Here is a 22,022-nt window from a genome sequence, read left to right on the forward strand (position 1 = left end):
AGGCATGCCAAGCATATTCAGTGTGTGTTAATGGCAGCTGAATCTAGCCGTGTAACACTTGTAGACGTTGACAGTAGCTGTTAATTCATTATTTAACAAATGCTTACCTTCCTCTTTGGTCTTTGGTCCATTTTACTGACCTCCCATCTGCTGTGGTCTTATACCGTATCCTAATAGCAGAGGGGAAGTCAGTGGACAGAGTTACTCCGGGCTTGCTGATCTGCAGGCTCCAAGTGTCAGTCAAAAAATGGAGTTCTCCACATCCTGGTGCCTGACTGCATTGCATGTAATAGAATAGCTGTTCCTTCCATCGACTCTCAGGTAAAGCTACAAGTTCGTCTGAGTTTGGATGGCCATGAGTTAACTGCTGCTCGGATTGACAACTTGGCAGCGTAGATCTCATGCATTTTTCAGGAAGACCTGAGACATCCACCTCTTCAACCTTTAACACAGATAAATCACAGCAGTCCAACACGAGAACAAAATCCCTACTTCCATCATCCCCTCGGTGACAGCAGGGCTCTGAACTTGTAATCCCAGAAGTCTGCTTCCTGTTGCCACGGTGACTATACTTTTCAGAAGTAGCTCTTTCACCTATAGCATACAAAATAGAGTCTTTAATGTTACTTTGTGACAAGGTCTTACTTGAATGTGACACACAAGACTCCTGTGCCCGGTCTTCGCCCGGTTGTGAAGGCTGAGCGTTTCCAGTATTGTCCTTCTCGCAAGAGGTGTTGGGCTGAAGGAATAAAACAATATTCCCTGTGATGATCTGACTTTCGAAGCACACATCAAGGTCCAGTGCGTAGTGTTTTACTAGCATGTGACTAGTGTTCGCCATCAGTGGCAAGTCATCCGTGTGTGGATCCATCCTCCGCTGCACACGAAACTCAGTCAAGATTTATGCATGGAAGGAGCATTCTGTAGGATAAACAAATGAACACATAACGTACACAATAAGGGAAAGTACAGTCGTGGCCAAAAGTTTTGAGACTGGCACAAATTTTGGTTTTCAAAAAGTCTGCTGCTTCAATGTTTTTAGATCTTTTAGGCTGGTCTCACACAACCAGATTTGAATCGCGGCTTCCATGATTGGCATCTGCACGGATAATCTGCAGGAAAACGCGGGCATTGAAAGGCATGCTTTTTCAATTTTTCCTCGATACTCGTGGATACGAAGTGAGGAAGAGAAATTGCTGCAGGTACCCGTGTCATTGCTAAGCGACAGTGAGGGAAATACAAACCAAAAAAATCCAAAACCTGTACTGAGCATGATCGCCTGTGAACCTCTGCAGTCATCCGCAATACGGGAAAGTGCCTTACAGTGTTACCACAGAGAATCACAGACAGAATCCGCTGCGGACCTCCCGCATACAGAATCCGACTTGGTCGTGTGAGACCGGACTTAGCCAGATGTTTCTATGGTATAGTGGAGTTTAATTCTAAGCATTTCAAAAGTTTTTAAAACAACTCATTTGTGGGGTTGCTTTTCATCCAAGGAAGTGGGCTCACTCATAATGTCAATTGCGGATGGGCCGCGGTTCGGACAGCTTCGATTGACTTCAATGGAAGCCGTCCGTGTGGATTCCGCAGAAAAATAGAACATTCTGCGACTTAATATCTGCTCGTGGCAATAACTATCCGCTCATATGAATGGATATGCGAATGTTCTATTCATTTAATCTGTGCGAAATACTGTGGATCGTCCGTGCGAGTGAAGATCGCGAATTCCGCAATACAAATTCAGTTGTGTGAGACCAGCCATAGGCCTCATGTACACGGTCGGATCGGATTCCGCATGTGGGACCCCGCAGCAGAATTTAACCCTGACTGTGGCCGGGTACACTGCGGGTTTTCTACTTACCTGTCCGGGTCTTCTATCTACCTCACTGCAGATGTGTGCGGAAGTGCCGGCCGCCGTACATGCGCAGTGGTGTTTTTTGTTCAATTTTTTTTTTAAACTGCTTACCCACGGAATTCGCAGACCGTCTGCGGATCGGACGGTTCTATTGACTTCAATGGAAGCCATCCATGCGGGAACCGCGCTAAAATGGAACATGCTGCAATTTATTTTCCGAACCAAAGGGTACGCAAATCAAATCTGCATACTTTATTTCATTTGCGGACACCCATGTATCCCTATGGGCTGCTTGATTTGCTGATCTTCCGCAAATCAGATCCACCCGTGGACATTGGGCCTTGGCTCCTTTTACATGGAGCATTTTATTGTTCGCATGGGGAAACAAGCATATGATGACAAAGTTCGCTCTTGCAGCTTGTTTACACAGGAAGATAAATTGTTCACAGTCACTATTACTAGTATGACTAAACGATCCCTGTTCACACGCAACAACGTGCAAACGATTATTTTTATGCCTGTATAAAATGAATGACGAACAAGAAGTAAACAAATTCTCGTTTGTCATTTATTTGTTGGCCGTGTTTACACTGACTGATTATCGTTCAAATTCACAAGGTCCAACGATTTTTAGAATGATAATCATTCCATGCAAAAGGGCCTTCGAAGATCCAAAACAATGAAGCAGCAAACTTTGTGGAAACCAAAGTTTGCGCAAGTGCTCGTTCACATGAACCATTTTTACAGACGTAATATGTAATGAATAGGACATAGTAATTTTAATGGTTTCATCTACATATGTGTATTACTCACGCAACGTTTGGTCATGTGGAAAAATACAAGGCATGTCATAGTACCTAGTACTGGAGCTTACGGCGCATGCGCGAGAGTTGCAGAGTAACGCTGAGGACGTGGAGGATGTCTCAGTTCACAGTAGCAGAGAGTGGCAGCATTAGCTGAGGAACACAGACCACCAGAGACAGCCCAGTCTGCCCACTGGGCCACTTGTGCCGCAGGAAATTTGGAAACCTTTTTTTAAAGGTATGCTTTCACTAAGATGTATAACAAAGTAACTTTCAAAATGTGTGGCACTTCCGGTATTTCCCGCAGAATTTCCGCCCGTGCACGCTGTCAAAGGATTGCATTCGTTTATGCGATCCTATACAGACGGCCGCGATTTGGCCGCGAGAAAACTCGCGCGGTGAACAAATTGCAGCATAACCTAATTCTGTGCAAGCCCTTAGGGCTCAAGCAGCCGGTCAGATCGGATCTCGCTGCGAGAATTCTTGCAGCGGGAGGCGACCTGTGCCCCAACAGCGACTCACAGCTCACCTCCTGCGGCGTCTCCTCCTCCGCTCTGCTATGTGCTGGCTGCCGCCCAGCCGGCACATACACAGAGCAGAGCCGACGCGTCAGCGGTGACATTTCTGTGCGAGCCTCTGTGAGGCTCGCATAGAAATAGGTCATGCCGCGATTTGTTTACCGCGCGAGTTTTCACGCGGTGAAATCATGACCGTCTGCAGAGGATTGCATAAACTAATGCAATCCTATAGCAGAGTGCATGGGCAAAAATTCTGCGGGAGATCCCACTGCGGAATTTCCGCCCGTGTGCATTCACCCTAAATGGTACCTTTTACACTGATGGGGCAACTATCACCGCAAAGAGAAACAATTATCATCAATTTATCGTAAATAACCATAAAAGTGTCGGTTAATCTATAATTTAAGGAGCTGTTCCTGCAACTAATCTTTTAAAATCTTTATTATTCTTGTATTACTGCAACCAAGGGAAGGGATTTCTCCAAAAAGTTTACTTATAAAGTTTTGTGAGGGAGGGGAGCGTGAACATAAAAACCTTTGAAATATCCTAAACTAACCAATTCTTTTCTGATCCCCACAACTCCTTTAGATCTTACCTAAGTACGGATACATCAAGTGGAGGGCAATCACTGGCAGCACCATGTGTCAGTACAAGGGGTAGCAGGGATGAGGGATCAGTTAGACAAGTATACTGCAAACTAGCCTTTATTATGTGTGCCCCTTAGGCTCTTGGAAACCCCAACAATAAGATGTCTTAGGATAAATCATTCCCTTTAGCTTCAGGAATGCTCCTGTAATAACATATACTAGTCAATGGCTATTCAGCAAAGATTACCCCACGCTTCAAATTTCATGGTTTCCATAGAGAGAAATATTCCGGCTATTAGTTCAGTAAATCTTCCATGTCATAGTTCATTAACAGAGCAGACTACTGAGGCCTATTCACACCTACTATGCATAGTTTCTGGCAGTTCCCTCCTCCTTTGCTACAAGGAGTCAGAGAGAAATTGGCATGTAAGAGAGATCCCATTGTTCTCAATCAGCCTTGTTTTGAACCAAAATAGAGTAAAAATGTCAATTTTTATGACAGATGTCTTTGTTTGGCTGACAAATGTTGCGTGCAACATTTCTCTGTTTGGCAGGCCTGTGGCCATTAATGTCTGTTCTAATCCAGACTGCCATTTGACAAAGGAAATTGATTCCCAAATCTGATAGGTGTGAACACAGCCTAGAAATATTGGTTTAAAGGGAATCTGTCAGCTACTTTTAGCCCTGTAAGCTAAGCTTATGGGCTGCAAGCAGGGGACCACTGAGTCCAGGGATGTAAGTGTTACACAAGCCATCCCCATCGTTCCACCGGTGTGAGCGCTGGAGGCACAGTTGCACCGCACTGAGCAACACTGCCATTGTACATAAGCTTAGCTCATAGGACTAAAAGTAGGTAACAGATTCCCTTTAAGCAGCACGTGTGTGCAGCAGGTAAGTACACACTCACTGCAAGCAGGCTGCACATTTTAGGACTGTCCAGAAGCAACATACTCTAGTGATGTGTCATGTATGTTGGAGCGAGTATTGGCGGATAGAAAGATTTATTTTTAAATTAGCCAGTGCAGAATTTGGTATTTATTAAGGCCAATTCACATTTGTGTTTTTGAAGCAGAGTAGCAGAAATAAAACTGAAATAAACGTTTCCTTTTTTTTTTTTACTATTGATTTCAATAGGTTTTCAACAAAACTGAAAGTTTTTAATATGTTTCTCTTCAGTTATTTTTAGTTTTTTTTACTGGAACAAATGACGTAGCAGACTGAGCGGAGATGGGGCTGAAAATACTGGAAGAAAAAGAAGGCCAGCTGGGCCTAGTCAATGGGGTCCGCCCAGCACTGTTCAGCCATGGAGATTTACCTTTTTTGCTCCCTGAACGAAATCCCCCGCACAGATGTGAAAGAAGCCTTAGGCTTATAGAATGGTAGAGTTGGAGGGGACCTCCAGGGTCATCGGGTCCAACCCCCTGCTGAGTGCAGGATTCACTAAATCATCCCAGACAGATATTTGTCCAGCCTTTGTTTGGACACTTCCATTGAAGGAGAACTCACCACCTCCTGTGGTAACCTGTTCCACTCATTGATCACCCTCACTGTCTAATATCTAATCTGGGTCTCCTCCCTGTCAGTTTCATCGCTTCTAGTCTTTCCTTGTGCATCTTTTTATGAAGCAGATGATCTTTGATGAAGGGAAGCAGGAGACCGTTTTTTGGCTTCTAATTAGAGATGAGCGAACGTGTTCTTAACGAACACTTGCGCACCCGGACACCGGCTTTACTGAGGACCTCAGTGTCCGCGCGTAAAGATTCGGGGGGCGCCGGGGGGCGGGGAGAGGCGCGGCGGCGCGGGCGGCAGCAGCGGGGAACAGGGGGGAGCCCTCTCTCTCTCCCTCTCCCCCCCACTCCCCGCCGCACCCCCCCGCGCTGCCACGGCGACCCCCGAACCTTTTTCGCCCGAGCACGGAATTGCTCGCAAAGTTCGGTGTTCGGGCGAAAAGGGGCGGAGCCGAACACGTTCGCTCATCTCTACTTCTAATTATCGAGGCACAGGAATCATCATTCTATGTTGCAGCGCTGAGGAGACCCAATAATTCTTTGGTTATAAAGAAGGATGAAATTTTGGACACATTTTTATCTATTTTAAAAACCTATATGCTCCTAGGTAAGGTGTGGATTGTGAAGATCTTTATGAATATTTAGCTGGGGTGCAATTGCCAGCTTTGTCTTATGATCAGAGGATCATAAGAAGCAGCACTTCCTAATGAAAAAATGCCTAGGTTGGATGGCCTTCCAAACTAATTTTTTAAGCGCTACTAGGATATGTTTCTGCCACATTTATTGACGGGTTTGATAAATCCATGCATGAAGACATACTTCCACCATCAATGAGAGACACTATGATTGTCTTAATTCCTAAACCAGGAGAGGATTTGTCTCTTCTTAATTCCTATCGTAAAATATCTCTGTTGACCAATGATGTTAAAATCTTGGCAATAGTACTTGCGAAAAGATTACTTTTAGTAATGACTCATTTAATACATGAGGATCAGCTTCATGCCAAACAAATCAACTGCTATTAATTTAGGGACCAATGGTGTTGCAGAGGGGAACAAGGCAGGGGTGTCCCGTCTCCTCTTCTCTATGCCTAGGCAATCGAGCCCCTGACTGGTTTGATAAGGCAATCCCCTGATATAGTTGGATCAATGAGTCCCATTATGTCCATTTTTTATAGATTTGGTAATATTTCGGGTCTCATTAGTAACTTGGGGAAATCTGTAATTCTTACTTTACATCTGCTTCCGGTAGACTATTCATTGGAACCATACGCAACTACAAATAGTGGAGGAATTTAAATATTTGGGAGTCGTGGTATCTTCTAAACCTCAAGACTGTATTTTTGGCAAATTTCTTCTATTGATATGAACGTTTGAGGATATGGTCAAAGTCTGGAATAGTCTCCATTAAAAGTTATTTAACATCGGTATTAGATTAAATTTAGACTGTCCAAAATATTACATGGATGGTGCAGATGTAATGCATATAGCCTGGGATTGTGTAAATTGTGTGAACTTTGGAATGAGTACTAGAAATAATTAAAAATATATATATATCTTGCTGATATTGGTCTAAGGGTGGATTCACACGAGCGTGTTTATGTGCGTACAGTTGTATGCACATAAACACGCTCCTATTAGAAACACTGGTTCCCTATGGTGTGTTCACATGTCCGTGTTTTACAGGCGTGCAAATGTACGTATCTGCAAAACATAGGACATGCGTGCACCATAGGTCTGTGGTGCGTGTCAATATTCCCCAGCGGGGAGTCCCCCTGTCACTGAACACTGTAACAGCACTGTCACAATGATCAATGCCAAGAGGACTCTCTGCGGGGAGTAAAGAATCCCCTGCCACAGCTGTGACAGAATTCAATGTATGGCCAAGCACTGTCTGCCCTCCAGGGATGAAGAAATCCTCACAGCTGTGGCAGGGGATTCTTTACTCCCCGTGAGGAGTCACCTTGGCATTGATCACTTTGACAGTGCTGTCACAGTGTTCAGTGACAAGAGGACTCCCCGTGGGGAAAATTTACACGCCAGCGGTGGAGAAGTATATATATATTATGCACAATATATATATATATAATTATGCACAATATATATATATATATATATATAAAAATTTATTTTCTTTTTTAACACAAACAAGGATGATTTTTCAGGGAAGGGCTTATATTTAAAGCCCTTCCCCGAAAATCACTGGCGATGCCAGCTTGCAATGGGGCAGTCGGCAGCAGCTGCACTGAAGGCAATGGGCACGGACCTGCCTTCACGCGTGTTTGTGCACGTACGTGGGTGCGCATGTGAATGCACCTTTAGTCCTAAAATTTGTACATAGGGTATTGTTGATTGGCATACTCTTTTGGGAAATCAGAACACATTGTATTATGCGTGGAAGTTGATTACTGCCCATTGGATGCAGCCTGCCCCATAAGCCTTCCACTAAGTTTGGGGAAATTTGGGGGAAATGGTCTGATATATAATGGACAGTTAACATCCAGTGCTGGTTGCATTAAGGTATTGTAGAAAAGTTGGATTTGGTGTGGTGGGGGAGAAAGATGAGAAGGTGGACAAGAGTTGGGATTTTTTATTTGTTTTGTATATGCCTAAATATAATTTGGGGGGGGGGGGGGGGGGAGTGTGATTTGCTTAAATATAGCTATGATTAGTTGTTTAGTTTTGGTGGGGTAAATTATATGTTCTATGCAGATTATGCTTAGGCATGAATAAATTTGTAAAAATTAAGGGTTAATTGTATTCAAAATATATAATTTCGATAAGAATGATCTGACAAGTCAGCTCCTGACCATTATATTATGTTAATAGCCCATAATTTCTGCTATAAAGCATATCTCTAAAAGCAACTATATATCATAGATCTACAGCAAAAACAAGTTGGCAGCCCCAATAGTCATGTACAGACAACAAAATAAAATAAAAAAATCTACAATAAGAAAATAAAAACCTTTTAAAAAATTGGAAAATGTTTGACTATCTGGTTTTAATTAGTAGAACAAATATAAGCAACACATTCATTTTGAATGCAGAAAGCAAGACAAACAAAACAAGAATACATTGCTGCATTTCCTCATTACGATACGCTCACACGTGGAGGATTTTGACATGGATCGGCAGCATATTTTGCGCTGCAGATTTTGATGTGGACCCGCATCAATATCTCCACCATTTGGTGTGTATTTTGACACGGATCCACGGCAGATTTCACTCATTAAATTGAAGGAGTGAAGTCTTCTGCAGATCCTAGTCAAAATCCCAATTGTGATTTTGGTGCACACCAATTCAAACTAATTCTGCCATGTGTGAACATACCCTTAGGGTGTTCCAAAGCAAGGGCATCTTTAGACAGGAGTGATGCAATGTATGCCACATTTGCTTGATCTAGGCAAACTGCCAGGCTGAAGCCTCAAACTGCAACGTACTCCAGTATATTTAGGCAGTATATTCAGCTGCTGAAGGAATCCTGAAATAATCCTGGTTGGACATATGTCTTTTTTTCGGCCTTACATACTATGATAACAAGTGGAGTAAGTATTGGAACTGAAGACGCTGAATAATGGTGTCTAATCATGCAAAAACAGCATGCATGGCTTTGATGATCTCCATTTGCCAATTTTCTATTGTATCGATAAATGTTTGGTGCTGAAGTCACAACCGTTAGGGGTGTGTCTGCGGGCGCTCATGGGCAAGCTGAGGTGGTCAGTCCTCTGAACTGGAGTATCCACCCATTGTCTCTCTTTTAACCCTTTTCAGAATACTCCAGCTATACTTGGCTTTGAATGCATGAGTTTTTGTAAAATCATCACAAACTTTTCAACAAGTTCATCGGTTATCCAAACTTTACATTTTGTTAATCTCTAGTTATTCCTCTATAAAGTGCAAGTTTCGGAATTCTAACAAGCAGATGGAATTGAAATTTATAGGGGTAGCCGGACTACTATGAAAAGGGGTAATATCAGATTTGGCTATGGAGAGCCAACAAGACAAAAGGGCATCGGCCACACAGTTAGGCGCCGTAGCCTTCTTGCTTCAATTTTAAACTCTTGCAAACTAAAGTAATGCAGTTATTGTAGAACCAGGTTCCTTTTTTAGCCCTCCTAATTGACGTAGTAAAAAAGACTTAATATATGTTTCATAAAACCAAGTGTTTTCCAGTCATTTAAAGCGCATTGTTCATGTAAAAAAGTTGTATTTTAAAGTCGGCAGTGTAATCTAACGGAGGGAAATTTCTATACTTCTAGAATATCATGACTGTCAAATCAGTCCTTCTTGCAGCTTATGAAAAAATGAGCCGATTTACTAGAAGTGCATTCTAATTATTCCACACAGGTTGCACAAGAAGATTCTTCAAGTTTATCGTTAAATACTCAAGGTATATTATTGCATCTTTATAGCAGAAAATCCATTAACATTCTGGGAAACAACCTTCTGAGAGCAAACAAAAGTCTTCTCTTTGGAAAAGTAAATAGGAAAAGACAGAAGAAACCATATAATATGTTAATGGAAAACGTCCTAAGATATTTTAGGCAGATCTGCTAATATTCAGCCAGAAATAGATATTGATGTTTTTGATTGAGAAGGTCAAGGAGTTACACAAACATTACTTTGACATTTTCAGCATTTTAGGCCCCATTCACATCCATGCTGGAGACTCAGCTTGGCATGCCAGGAGCCAGACAGACCCCATTATAGTCAATGGGATCTGTCTGGTGCCGATCAGGTCTGGCATGTTCGTTCAAGTCTGTGGTCTGCCTGCTGCCATTCAGCATGGAGCCAAACAATTGACATGACGGCAGAGGCTGGGCAGAGATATAAATGGAGCCTTATTCTAATCAGTATTTCCCAATCCAGCCCTCCAGAAACCCCAAGAGGTAAAACATCTATTTGGCTGTAAGATCAGGTGGCCATTGGCCGTGGAGGCTGGGCTGAGTTTAAGGCAGAAGAGTTTTAACTGTGTGGAAACAAAGCCGTAAAGGGACTATATTACCAAAAATTGTCGTATTCATTAAAAACAGATAGAAATGTGTTCCATTTTTCTAATCCGTCTTTATTTCCTGATTGTATAATTTTTTTATCCTGTTGTCTATAAGTGACTATGGGGGTAGCCATCTTGCCTGAATTACATTTAACAGCATTTAAAGAGATTTAGAGAGATGCTTTACAGCAGCTTCATGGGCCATTCACATAATGGACAGGAACTAACCCAGTGACTTGTATGGGAGACTGTTCTAGAGATGCTCTGTGACCTGTACAGAGGTCATTTTGCAGGGAAGGGGAGCAGATAGTCACAGCTGATCACCTAAAAAGAAGAGAGGATGCTACACAATGGGAGACACGGCCCTGTCCCAACTTTTCTGAGATGTGTAGCTACCATCAGTTTCTAAATTAGTCAATTTTTTTAAATTTCCAAACCACTTTCCAAATTTGAGATTTCCAAATCACTGCACTCTTTTTTTTCTTAACATTTACTTACATTTTACACAACATCCCAACTTTTTTGGAATTGGGGTTGTAGTAATATCAAAATTATATTTGTCTGTCTAACCTAAGGCCTCCCTCACATGTGCATTGCAGAAAGCGCCGTGATTTTAATCGCGTTTTCCTTTTGGTTTCGGACGCCACATCTGCATTTAGCATTCATCATTGATGAGGAGCGCTAAACGCTCAAAAATAGGACAGACTCCACTCAAAAATCACGGCGCTGAACGCTTTAAAAAGCGTTGTTTTTGATGGAGGCCTAAGAGCCAATGTTTGCCTCAAAGTGTTGCAGCTGGGCCATCACACATTAACATAAGCACAAGCAAGAACATGAATTAAAAGTATTGACGTGTAGCATCAAAATAGCTTTCACGAATTAAACATTAGCCTTTTAAATCAGCTTTACCCGTGACAATACACTGGAATGCAAGTCTAACATCCTTGTCAAAAGTGTAATAAAATCAATTATGAAAAGCCACATACATTTTATATTTCATCCCCTGTCATCAAATATCTTATTTCCCAGCCAACAGTGTTATCAAGAAGCTGTCACTCTCTGATAGCAGAAGTATTTTAGTGAAGGAGATACACAATAATGCCATTGAGTGTATCACTAATAGTAATAACAACTTTCTTTAGTAATGTGCTCACATCACAAATGTATTTGAGAAATTAAATAATATAGAACAATGCAGGCGTGAAGCTGTTTCACAATTTTTTACCGTCTTCACCTCATCTGTATGTCACAATTCCACATTACAAAATTATGTCTTAGAAAATAAAGCAAAAAGAAGAATTTTAACCAAAATTTTTCATAATGAGTAAAATGGACCCACTAGGGTAATTTAACGAGGTTTTCCTCATCTCAGAAAGTACATTTTTATTGCTAGCATGTGCCATCACTTTCCGATCAACGTGGATCCAACCCAAAATGCTGAGAATGGAGTGGCCATAGCATTGCTTTAGCGCTCTAACACCTTCACAGTTATGCCCGCTGCAGTAGGGGGCCAAGCCAGCAGCTGTGCAGGGAACTGCAGTGAAGCCCTACTTTCAGGATTAGGGAGGGTCTCTGCAATTGGACAATTCCACAGTAATTTTTTCCATTTTCTGAACTGGAAAAAAAACCTTTAACATATCAAAATTATTAATTATTTCACCCTGGTTGCCAAAATACAAATAGTCCTCTCTACACTATAGGCCAACATTGCTTTGGTTGGCACTAACCACCAAACAACAATAATGATCAATTTATTGTAGCATGTTTTGAAAAGGTATACAAATGAAAACCCAGATCTCTGAGTTTACATGTAGGATGGTGTTACTCAATGCTTTCCTTAAAAAAATGAGAAGACTAGGAGGTTAGATCAAGCTCAACTTTACTGAACACATCTGCAGATACACTGGCACAAAGCTGCATGGTTATGGTTTCTTTAAGAGGCACAGAATCCTATCAGTTACACTCACACAAAGTTAACAGTTTATGACAATGAACAATTGTGTAGCCCTCTATCTCAAATTCCTGTTCATTTCACCAATGACCATGACTATGTTGGTTCACACAGAACCTTTTACAGCATGGGTCCTATCCTCCCCACATTAGTCCTGAACATCAAGGCTCCACTCACAACATATCCTCCTCAGGAACAAATCCACTCAATATATTATTATGCCACACAAGTAAACCCAATAGGCTGCACCCAGGCCTCTAGGAAACTAGACATGCACTCTTTATTAGTCCCACGAGAACTGGCATATATCACAGCATTGATTGGACTTGGCTATAACCTCCTCTGGGTTTAAACCCAGCACCACTCATATCTCTGTGGCTCCTTCCAGGTCGACATTAACCCAAAAGACACAGTAAAGCTTCGCCCCGTACTAGCCCCATGAAAGCTGATGACGCACTCAGTCTACAGATGTGTCCACTTAGAAGTTTGGTAAAGTTTCCCAGTAAATTATGTGGGATATTAACCCTTTCAGTGGCACGCCCGGAAATTTTCCGGGACGAGTTCCACTGCCCATAGTTATATAGCCCAGAAGATTTCCGGGCTATGTTTCACTATGTGAGCTGCAGAGCACAATGCCACAAGCTGTGGCATTGTGCTCTGCCTGCATAGTCCCACACAGAACAGTGCAGGACGTTAAAAAAAGAAGCAGGAATATAGAGCCGATCTGCTGGCAACTCTTTCCATTTCTATTTTTTAAATTCCTGCACTGCTTTGTTTACAGGTTGCCATGGAGACCATCGGCTTGTCAGAAGTCGGCTGATGGTCCCTGTGGCAGGGAGAGCTGGTGCTCGGCTGTCAGAGGATAGCCGGGCACCAGCTCTTACAGCAAAAAACAGAGAAAAAACCTCCGATCTCTGCTGTGTTAACTCTTTACATGCCGCAGTCTTAAAGGGGTTGTCCGGCCATAAACATTAGGTCTCATTACTTCTGTTTGCCCAATACAATGCACTTTGTAATATACATTGTGCATTGTAAATTAGGCAAACAGAAGTTATTCACTTACCTCTTGGCTGCCCCCCCGTGTTGCTCCTCGGTTGCCATGGTTCCTGGTTCCGACAAGTCTCTTCTCCTCTTCTTGTCGGGACGACCGGGGACGCGCCTCTCCAGCACAGCTCTGCGCATGTGCAGAAGAACTTCAGCCTGGGAAGCTGCCTGCAGGGGAGGCGTGTCTGCTGGCTCTTCAACTCCAAGGTAAGAATGAGAGGAGGGGCGGCCTATCGTGGGGGGGGGGGGGGGGAGGAGGGAGGGAGGGGGGAGGATGGATGGATGGATATGTGTGTGCAAGTGGCTGTCAGAAGTCCCGGGAGGGGGGGGGGGGGCGGGAGCGAGCGAGCGGCAGTGATGTGTGTGTGTGCAATGTCCAGGAGACCGGCTGTCAGAAGTCCCGGGGGGAGGGGGGAGGGGGGGGGGGGGTGCTGTTAGTGTACTTGTGTGTGGGCACTGTAAAGGGGGACTCTGTGGGGGGAGGTCACAGGGGGGGCACTGTATAGGGACGCTGTGGATGGGGGGCATGTGGAGGGGGCTACTTTGGAGTGCAGTGGGGGGGACTCTGGGGGGGGGGTGGCATGTGTAGGGGGGGTACTGCGGAGGGCACTGTGGGGGGGAAATACTGGGGGGGCACCGTAGGGGGTGACACTGGGGGGCATGTGTAGGGGGTACTGTAGAGGGCACTGTTTGTGGCACTGTGGGGGATCATTAGGGGGGCACTGTGGGAGAGTGCACTGTGGGGGGGAGGGGTCATTGTGAGGGGCACTATGAGGGCATGTGTGTGTGGGGAAATGTTTTGTTTCACTTTAGCAGGGTGGAGGGGCAGTAGGTAGCCTTGCAGTGGGGGGCTGCAGGAGTTCTCTCTCGGCTCTCCCCCGCCCCTCTCCATTCACTATACACAGTGCTAGTGTTTACAGTCATGCCAGGATTTTATCCTGACATGAGTGTATAATGCAGTCTCCCCTGGCCACACCCCCTCTGATTATAGTATGCAGCAGGGGGCGGGGCCTGGGCGGGGAGAGACTGTAGAGCAGTTCAATAGAGGTGGGCGTGTCATGGGCGGGGCTAGGACCTGAGCTTTGGGAGGCCATGAAATCCTGCCTTTTCATGTCTCTTACTACCATCAGGAGCGAGCACACAGAAGAGGGAGAGCGCAGAGAGGCGCCATCTTTGAAAGCTGCAGTGAAGATCAGATTCTAAGGTAAGAAACTGACATTGCAGCTGATCTGCCGGCCGGTTTGAGCCCCTGTATGCTGTCTGTTACTATCCTTACTGAAAGGAAAGCAGCAGCATTATAAAAATTTTTACCCTGTGTGGCCGGACAACTCCTTTAAAGCAATCCCTTAAGAAAAAAAAAAGTTTAAATGTAGAAAAATAGCAAAATATAGAAAAACTGTATAAACTCGGTATCGCCGGAATCGTGTTGACTCAGAGAATAATGTTATCACATTAATTATTCTGTGTGCTGACTGCCGTAAAAATGAAATCCAAAAAACAAATGGCAGAATTTCTTTTTTTCCCCAATCTTCCTACAAATTTTTTTACAAAAGTTATGCAATACATTATATATACCCAAAAATGATGCCATCAAAAAATACAACTTGTCCCGCAAAAAACAAGCCCTCCTATGGCCGTGTCAATGGAAAAATGAAAAAGTTATAGCTCTTGGAATGCGACTGGAAAATTAGTTGAAATTACATAATTGGACCATTTAAAAAACCTGCCCTGGTGGGTCTGACAGGGTGGTAAGAAACCCGCCACTGAAGGGGTTAAATGGTACCACTGAAAATATATCTCATCCCGCAAAAAATAAGCCATCATGTAGCTATGCAAACTGAAAAATAAAAAAAAAAGTTTTGAATGTGAGAAGGAAAAACCTTCTTAAGGCGTTAACATGGGAGTAAATGGGTAATAAGTGGCATCCATCAGAGGCACCCATTACAGCCACCCAGTAAAAAAACATATATGTTAATTTGTTTTTTAATATGAGAGCTGATGGGCGATGGATGGCATTTGTCAAAGCATCCATTGGACGTATATCTTTTTTCTTATGTTTAACGCCCCGCACCATACATCTTTGGATATGTCCGCTTTAGAGACTAGTAAAGCTCACATCTTATAATAATGGTTACAAAATACAAGTGCGGGTATAAAACCACATCCCTCAGAATGCAGACGGTCAAACTACTATGTGGAGGAGCATTGCACAGGTACAATATACTGATGACCAAGCACTCACACACCTACCATATATTGGGGGTAGTGGATGCTTTGTATTATACTTGCACATAGATAAGGTACCTGCCCGCTCGGGAGCAAAGATTCGGCTGCCGGCGGGCGGGGAGCGGCGGGGGAGAGCAGGAAGGAACGGAGGGGAGATCTCTCTCTCCCTCTCTCCCCCCCACTCCTCCTGCTCATGGCCGCAACTCACCTGTCACCCGCGCCGGTAGCTGAACCTTTTCTTCTGAGCGGGGAGATACTCGCAAAGGACAATGCTCTATCGAGTAATTGTCCTTAGCGAGTATGCTTGCTCATCTCTAGTTCTGGACCAACTGATTCAAAAATCAGCTACTCACCATCTATACCTCCCCTGTGGCCGATGGCAAAGACGCCCACCAGTCCTACAGCCAGCCCCAGTAGCTTATCATAGCTGTGCTGCAGCGCACCACGAACCACCATATAGACAACCTATGAACCAAAGGCAAAATAGCAACAATATATACACAACAGAGACAATTACAAGCATGTACAAAGCACACAAAAAAACTACTGACAAGTCTCTCAGTTAACTAGTCGGTCCATTTAAAGAAAATGGGCATCAAACATTGAAGGATAGAAATACATCCAAAAGAAAAGGGTAGGAAAAAGGAGAGTAGGCTATACGGCCCTTACATGCACATTCTTTCTAATGGCCTCATCTACTATAGATATTGGTTCTAACCTGAGCTCACACAAACTAAATATAGGAAGGAGCACTTGAGATCTTTCTTAGGAGACAATCAAAAGACAAAAGAATTAATAAATCAAAAGCCTGCATACGGGATAAGTACATAAGGTGAGTGAGTAAGTGGAGACTGTCATAACACGGCCCTATCATTCATCCTTGAGTTTGCAAATAGACTGTTAAAGATAATGAGACACATTTATCATTAGTGTCATAAAAATAGGACAAGCCCGCCTTAAACTATCAGGCTCTGATGACAATATGCTGCTGGCTATCCTCCATTCAGATACAGAGCAACTACTCCCAGTGGTGCTGGCTGGAGAAAGCCGCTGATAGAGGGGTCTTCTCACACTGCTCAGACCCCCAAAACACTATGGAGGACTATAAAGTAGGATCTCCTAACAAAAGTTTATAACAAAAGTTTGTAACTTTTCCTAAAATGGCTAATTTTTTTTTCATGACTCTTAATATAATATAGCTTACATTTCCTAAAAGCTTATCTTGTATCAGTTGTAGGCTCTATTCACATCTGCATTAGGGATTCCATTTTCCTGCTCCCCTGGATGAACAGCTCTGTCTCATAACAGAACTAAACTGTGCCGAACGGGCCCTATCGACTATAATGGGGTCCTTCAGTTCCTTCACCTGTCTTGCATTTTTACCAAAGTCCTGCATGTATGACTTCTTCGTCTAGCATTTCATGCCGGATCTGCGCCGGAGGCTCTGAAGGTAGCCTCCGACGCAACTGAGAATAGAGTGATCGGTAGGGCGATTTGTGTCAATTTTATCAAAAGGTGATATTATTTACTATAAAAGGTGATATTATTTACTATAAAAGGTGATATTATTTACTATAAAAGGTGATATTAATTACTATTTTATGACAAAGTAGTCATGCTTGTCAAAATGTGAGCAAAGTTAGTAAAATTAAAACTATCAAGTTTCTATGAAATACACAAGAATAGTGATTTTTATAAATATGAAAGCTTAGTTTTTTATTTGAAGACATGTCAACTAGATTTCACTTATTATGGGATCTTATGTGAAGGTTGCTCCCAAAAATTTTTTTTCTTTTTGTTTTAGTACAAGACTGTAACGTAACTAAATCATGTAGAGCTATAATTAACTATATCTATATCAACAATTTAAAACAAATATATACTATTTATTAATACTGAGAAGAATCAAACTGCCGATAGAGAGATCTGCGGAGAACACTTGTGTGCATTATAGTCATTATATACAATTCACCTGCCATCTAGTGTCCATAAATCATACCACCGAAATTAGCACACGTTACTTACATAAACCTGTCATTGTCAGTCATTTTAAGGCAGAAACGCAATGGAAAATAAAGCTCGGATTGTGGCGTTTCATATTTGCATATTTACAGCCAACATCTGGACGTAGCGCTTCAAATAACACCCGACTCTTGTCTATTACACCAGTATAGTCATTTTTGTGTTGATTTTTTTGCACCCCGAGATAGATAGGGTTTCCATAATTTAGCATCTGTATATAGATAGTCCTTGCCTTTTTTGAATTAGTAGTTTTTTTAATCACTTGAAGCAACTCGTAAATAGAATGTAAATTCAGATTTCTCATTTTCAGCTTATTTTTGTAATAAATGAGGTGGTACTTGGTACAGTGGTTTTTGATGAGCCAAGTATTTGTAGATGGAGGGGGGCAAACTATAGTAGTGATTTCTTGCCCTTACATTATTATGTTTTTGTGCTCCATTTACCCCTGTACCTGGAGGCACCAGCCAGAGCTGCACTAGATATATCTGTAGGAGTTACTTCTGATTAGAGTTGAGCGAATGTACTCTGTCGAGCTTGATGCTTGTTCGAGTATTAGCGCACTCGATGGTGCTCGTTACTCAAACGAGAGAGAGAGAACACACGAACCAAGAAAAAAAAAAAAAAAAAGCTCGGGACCCGGCGTCCCACATACAAAAATGTTCAAGTCTCCCATTGTAGCCAAAGGGGTTCGTTACTCGAGTAGAGCTCTCGAATTTTACAAAAAGCTTGACTCGAATAACACGGACCCGAGCATTTGGGTTCTCGCTCATCTCTACTTCTGACATAACTTTTTACCTATGAGCCAGGCACAATGGCAGTAATTACCAGTGGTTCCTGAGTTGCTGATGCAGGGCTCACAAGTCTGCCACGAGTTGCAATTTCTTCGGATGATGGCCTACATGGTTGACGGCCTCTTATAGATAGACAGAAATTTATTAAAACTTGTGGTAAATACTATGTTAATCAAGGGACAAAACATCCAATGACCGCATGCTCCTGTAAAGAACATCTTCAAGAACTGATACAAGTCCAAGTCCCAATGTCCACGGGCAGATTTTAATTATAAATCTGCGCGTGTCTCCTGCACGGGAGATCCGCACCTCATGCCGCCCATAGGGATGCATTAGCATCCGCACGCCGAGTAAAAGCATGCGGATGTGATTTTTTTTTTCCCAGCATGCAGATTGCACACGCGGAAAGAAATAGCAGCATGCTCCATGTTCCTGCGGATCCCACAGGGATGGCTTCTATTGAAGTCAACGGAAGCCGTCAGATCCGTGGCACACCCGCAGCTGTCACTGTGCTGTGCAGCGGATCCACAGGAAAGCAGGACGTCCAAAAACAAAAAAGGAAGCACTGCGCATGCGAAGGACACGTCGCCCAACGCCCCAGCCGTGCTGAAGAAAGAAGATCCTGCCGGCTCAGAGGAGACCTACGCTGGATCCGGAGAGGTAAGAAACTGTATTTTCCTCTCCATGTCCGCGGGCACACACAGATACCACTGAGGGATTCAGTGCAATTGGACATTGGGCCTAAGGCAATGTTCTGGTCTGGAAAAATGAATGTTCAGCTGTGTTTTTTGCTATGGGCAACAAGAAAAGTTTTTTTTTCTAAGCGCTGCGGAATAAGTTGGCGCTATACAAATAAAGATTATTATTATTTATTATTCTTCTAGTTTTCATAAATTTACCTCTTAGGGCTCATGTCCACGGGTAACATGACATTTAAAATCCGCAGCGGATCTCCCGCGCGCGGATCCGCACCCCATAGGGATGCATTGACCACCCGCGGGTACATAAATACCCGCGGATCGTCAATAAAAGTGATTTAAAAAAAAATGGAGCATGAAAAAATCTGGACCATGCTCCATTTTCATGCAGGTCTCCCGCGGGGACGGCTCCCGCGGGCTTCTATTGAAGCCTATGGAAGCCGTCCGGATCCGCGGGAGACCTAAAATAGGAATTTAAAGCATTTACTCACCCGCAGCGGGCCGCGAAGCTCTGCTCTTCCTCACGGCCGCATCTCCCTTGCTTCGGCTCGGCGGATGTGCCCGGCGCATGCGCGCGGCACGTCGACGACGTGCCGGCGATGTGCCGCCGGCGTCAGGAATTCATCCGCCGGCCGAAAATGAAGATCCGGCCGTGAGGAACAGCTGATCTTCGCCGTCCGCTACGGAAAGGTAAATGCTTTTAAATTGCTATTTTCAGCCCTCATGTCCGCGGGGCAGGAGGGACCCGCTGCAGATTCTCCATGGAGAATCTGCAGCGGATCTGATTTTCCCCGTGGACATGAGGCCTTAAAGTTTAAGAAAAACAGCCTGTCATGGAGAGAAGTGTCCACTACGTTGCTTCCCTCCACCTTCTCCCCACCCAGCTCAGCTTGATTGACAGGCTTCTCTTTATACAGAAATATAGAAGCCAGAGGGAAGCTGTCCAACCGGCACTTCTCCCAGCGCCCGACTCTTTTAAAAATGGTTTTCTCTGAAAGCAGCAGCATTTCAGAGTAAAACATAGTTCTTTGTAGGAGGCTGTCCTATTCCGTGCTGCCAGTTTTTGGGCAGCAAAGCCCTTTGACAGGCTACCTTTAAGTCAAGTTCCTAATTCAAACACATACCGTATATACTCGGAGTATTAGCTGACCCGAGTATAAGCCGAGTCAATTAGTTTTACCACAAAAAAAATGGTAAAACTTATTGACTCAAGTATAAGCCCAGCTATAGTCAAGTATATACTGGGTTAAAAAAAAAACCCATACTCACCTCATAGCCGGCGTCTGTGTCCCCGGTGGCAGTGCGGAAAGCTGCTTTAATTTCTGTGTTCCCAGCGGTGGTGCAGCAAGCTGCTGGAATCCTCTATGCTGTCATTCCCCGCCATCCTCTCCGCTTGGCTTTGTCACCCCCATCATCAGGCTGTGAATGATCGAGCGCCGGCTGTGATTGGCTGGTGCTTGATCCAATCACAGTGCTTACTTCCACAGCGCTGATAGCGGCGGATTTAAAAGCCAAGCAGGGAGATGACAGCGGGGAGAATTCTAAAACAGCTTGCCGCACGCAAGCCCTAAATCACAGTTTTCACTCACTGCATTTTTGGTGGGGTTTCCTTTTTTGCAAAAAAGAAAAATGTTGCAGCCACATGTGACTTTAACCCTCCTGACCTTGAGAACACAATCACACTTCAAAAGCCATAACTATTCTTCATTTCCATCAATAGCAGTACAACAGCTTGTTTTTCTGTGGAATGAGTTACTTTTTCAGTGGCACCACTTTGTAGCACATATAATGCATCAGCTTTTAATAAATTTATTTTTATTTATTTATTTGGGGGGGGGGGGAATACAGAAAAAAAACAGCAACAGCATCAGTAATACTCGGAAATACACTGCAAATGCTTATGGAAGAACTGTAGAACTATGGTTGTCATAAAGAACGGCAGTTTTCTCTATTCATAAAACGACAAGGAAAACGTCCGTACAAAATACAGGATGTTCCACTCACTGGAGGCCTGATAAAAAAATAAATTAAAAAAAAATCAGCTATAACTCCAAGACTAATGAACACATTTTAATGAAATTTGGACAAAACATACCTTACTCAATAAAAATCAGGAATGAGTGCTACTTCCTGAAGGGAAAAGTTTACTGGAATAAGCCTTGAACTAGAAGTAATATCGTGCAAGAAACTGCCGGTCGTGCTTACCAGAACGTTCAGCAATATGGAGGGTCCAGTTCAAGAGTGCTTGACCACAAAATACACTTCCAGCACTCGTCATGAGAGGTTCCTGATTCTCAATGGAGTAAGGGCTCCTTCACGTTGGTGATCACAATATTGCCACAAGAAAATTGAAAAAAAAAAGTGGGGGGGGGGGGGGGGGAATTAAAAAAATTAAAAAGTTATAAAAAAAAAAAAAAAAAAAAAAAAAAAAAAAAAAAATCACAATTTTTCTTCTGTGATTTTTGAGCATCAGCGCTGCTTTTTCTCACAAAACCATCGCTGCCATGTGCAAATTTCTCGCAAGATTTTTTTGCGCAAGTCAATAAGACTTTCTAATGTTAAATGTGATTGTTCTCAGCAAGAGAAACCACGTAATCTTGTAGATATGATACCTTTTAATGGCTAACAAAAATACATGATGTAATAATAGCGAGCTTCCGAACCAACGCAGGGTTCTTCTTCAGGCTTATGGATTGGATCTGAAGAGGCATGCATATTTATACACACTTATAACATACATACTTATGACAAGGCACAGATATGGATGTGATTGGTTCGCACTTAAAAGGAATTCTGCAACAGCAAACAAACTTTTTTTGTCTAGGCACTGATAGCGGAGTGAAAGTTTTATGGTCCCTAAATTACTGTTGGAGGGGGGGAGGTCATCAGGCTTGAATTGCTACAAGAGATACACAAACATTTTTAGCTAAACACTGATAAGGGAGTGAAAGTTAAATGGTCCCTGAATTACTGTTGATGGGGGTCTTATCTGTGCAATCAAGTCTCACACTTCCCATTCAC

General features: G+C 43.2%; 1 protein-coding gene across 3 annotated transcripts in view; it reads right to left on the reverse strand.

Moving 5' to 3' along the window:
• Positions 1–22,022, reverse strand: part of AOPEP (aminopeptidase O (putative)) — a 342,915-nt gene that overhangs the window by 314,382 nt on the left and 6,511 nt on the right. For 2 of the 3 annotated variants that reach the window (XM_066604087.1, XM_066604085.1), the window contains exon 2: positions 108–921. In XM_066604087.1, coding sequence (XP_066460184.1) covers positions 108–871 — 764 coding nt within the window. In that variant the 5' untranslated portion in view covers positions 872–921. Of the gene's footprint in view, positions 1–107; positions 922–21,206; positions 21,307–22,022 lie in introns of those variants that run through there. The other variant, XM_066604086.1, reaches the window with a different exon arrangement.

The sequence above is a fragment of the Eleutherodactylus coqui genome, chromosome 5 (assembly GCF_035609145.1).
Source record: "Eleutherodactylus coqui strain aEleCoq1 chromosome 5, aEleCoq1.hap1, whole genome shotgun sequence".
NCBI classification, from domain to species: domain Eukaryota; kingdom Metazoa; phylum Chordata; class Amphibia; order Anura; family Eleutherodactylidae; genus Eleutherodactylus; species Eleutherodactylus coqui.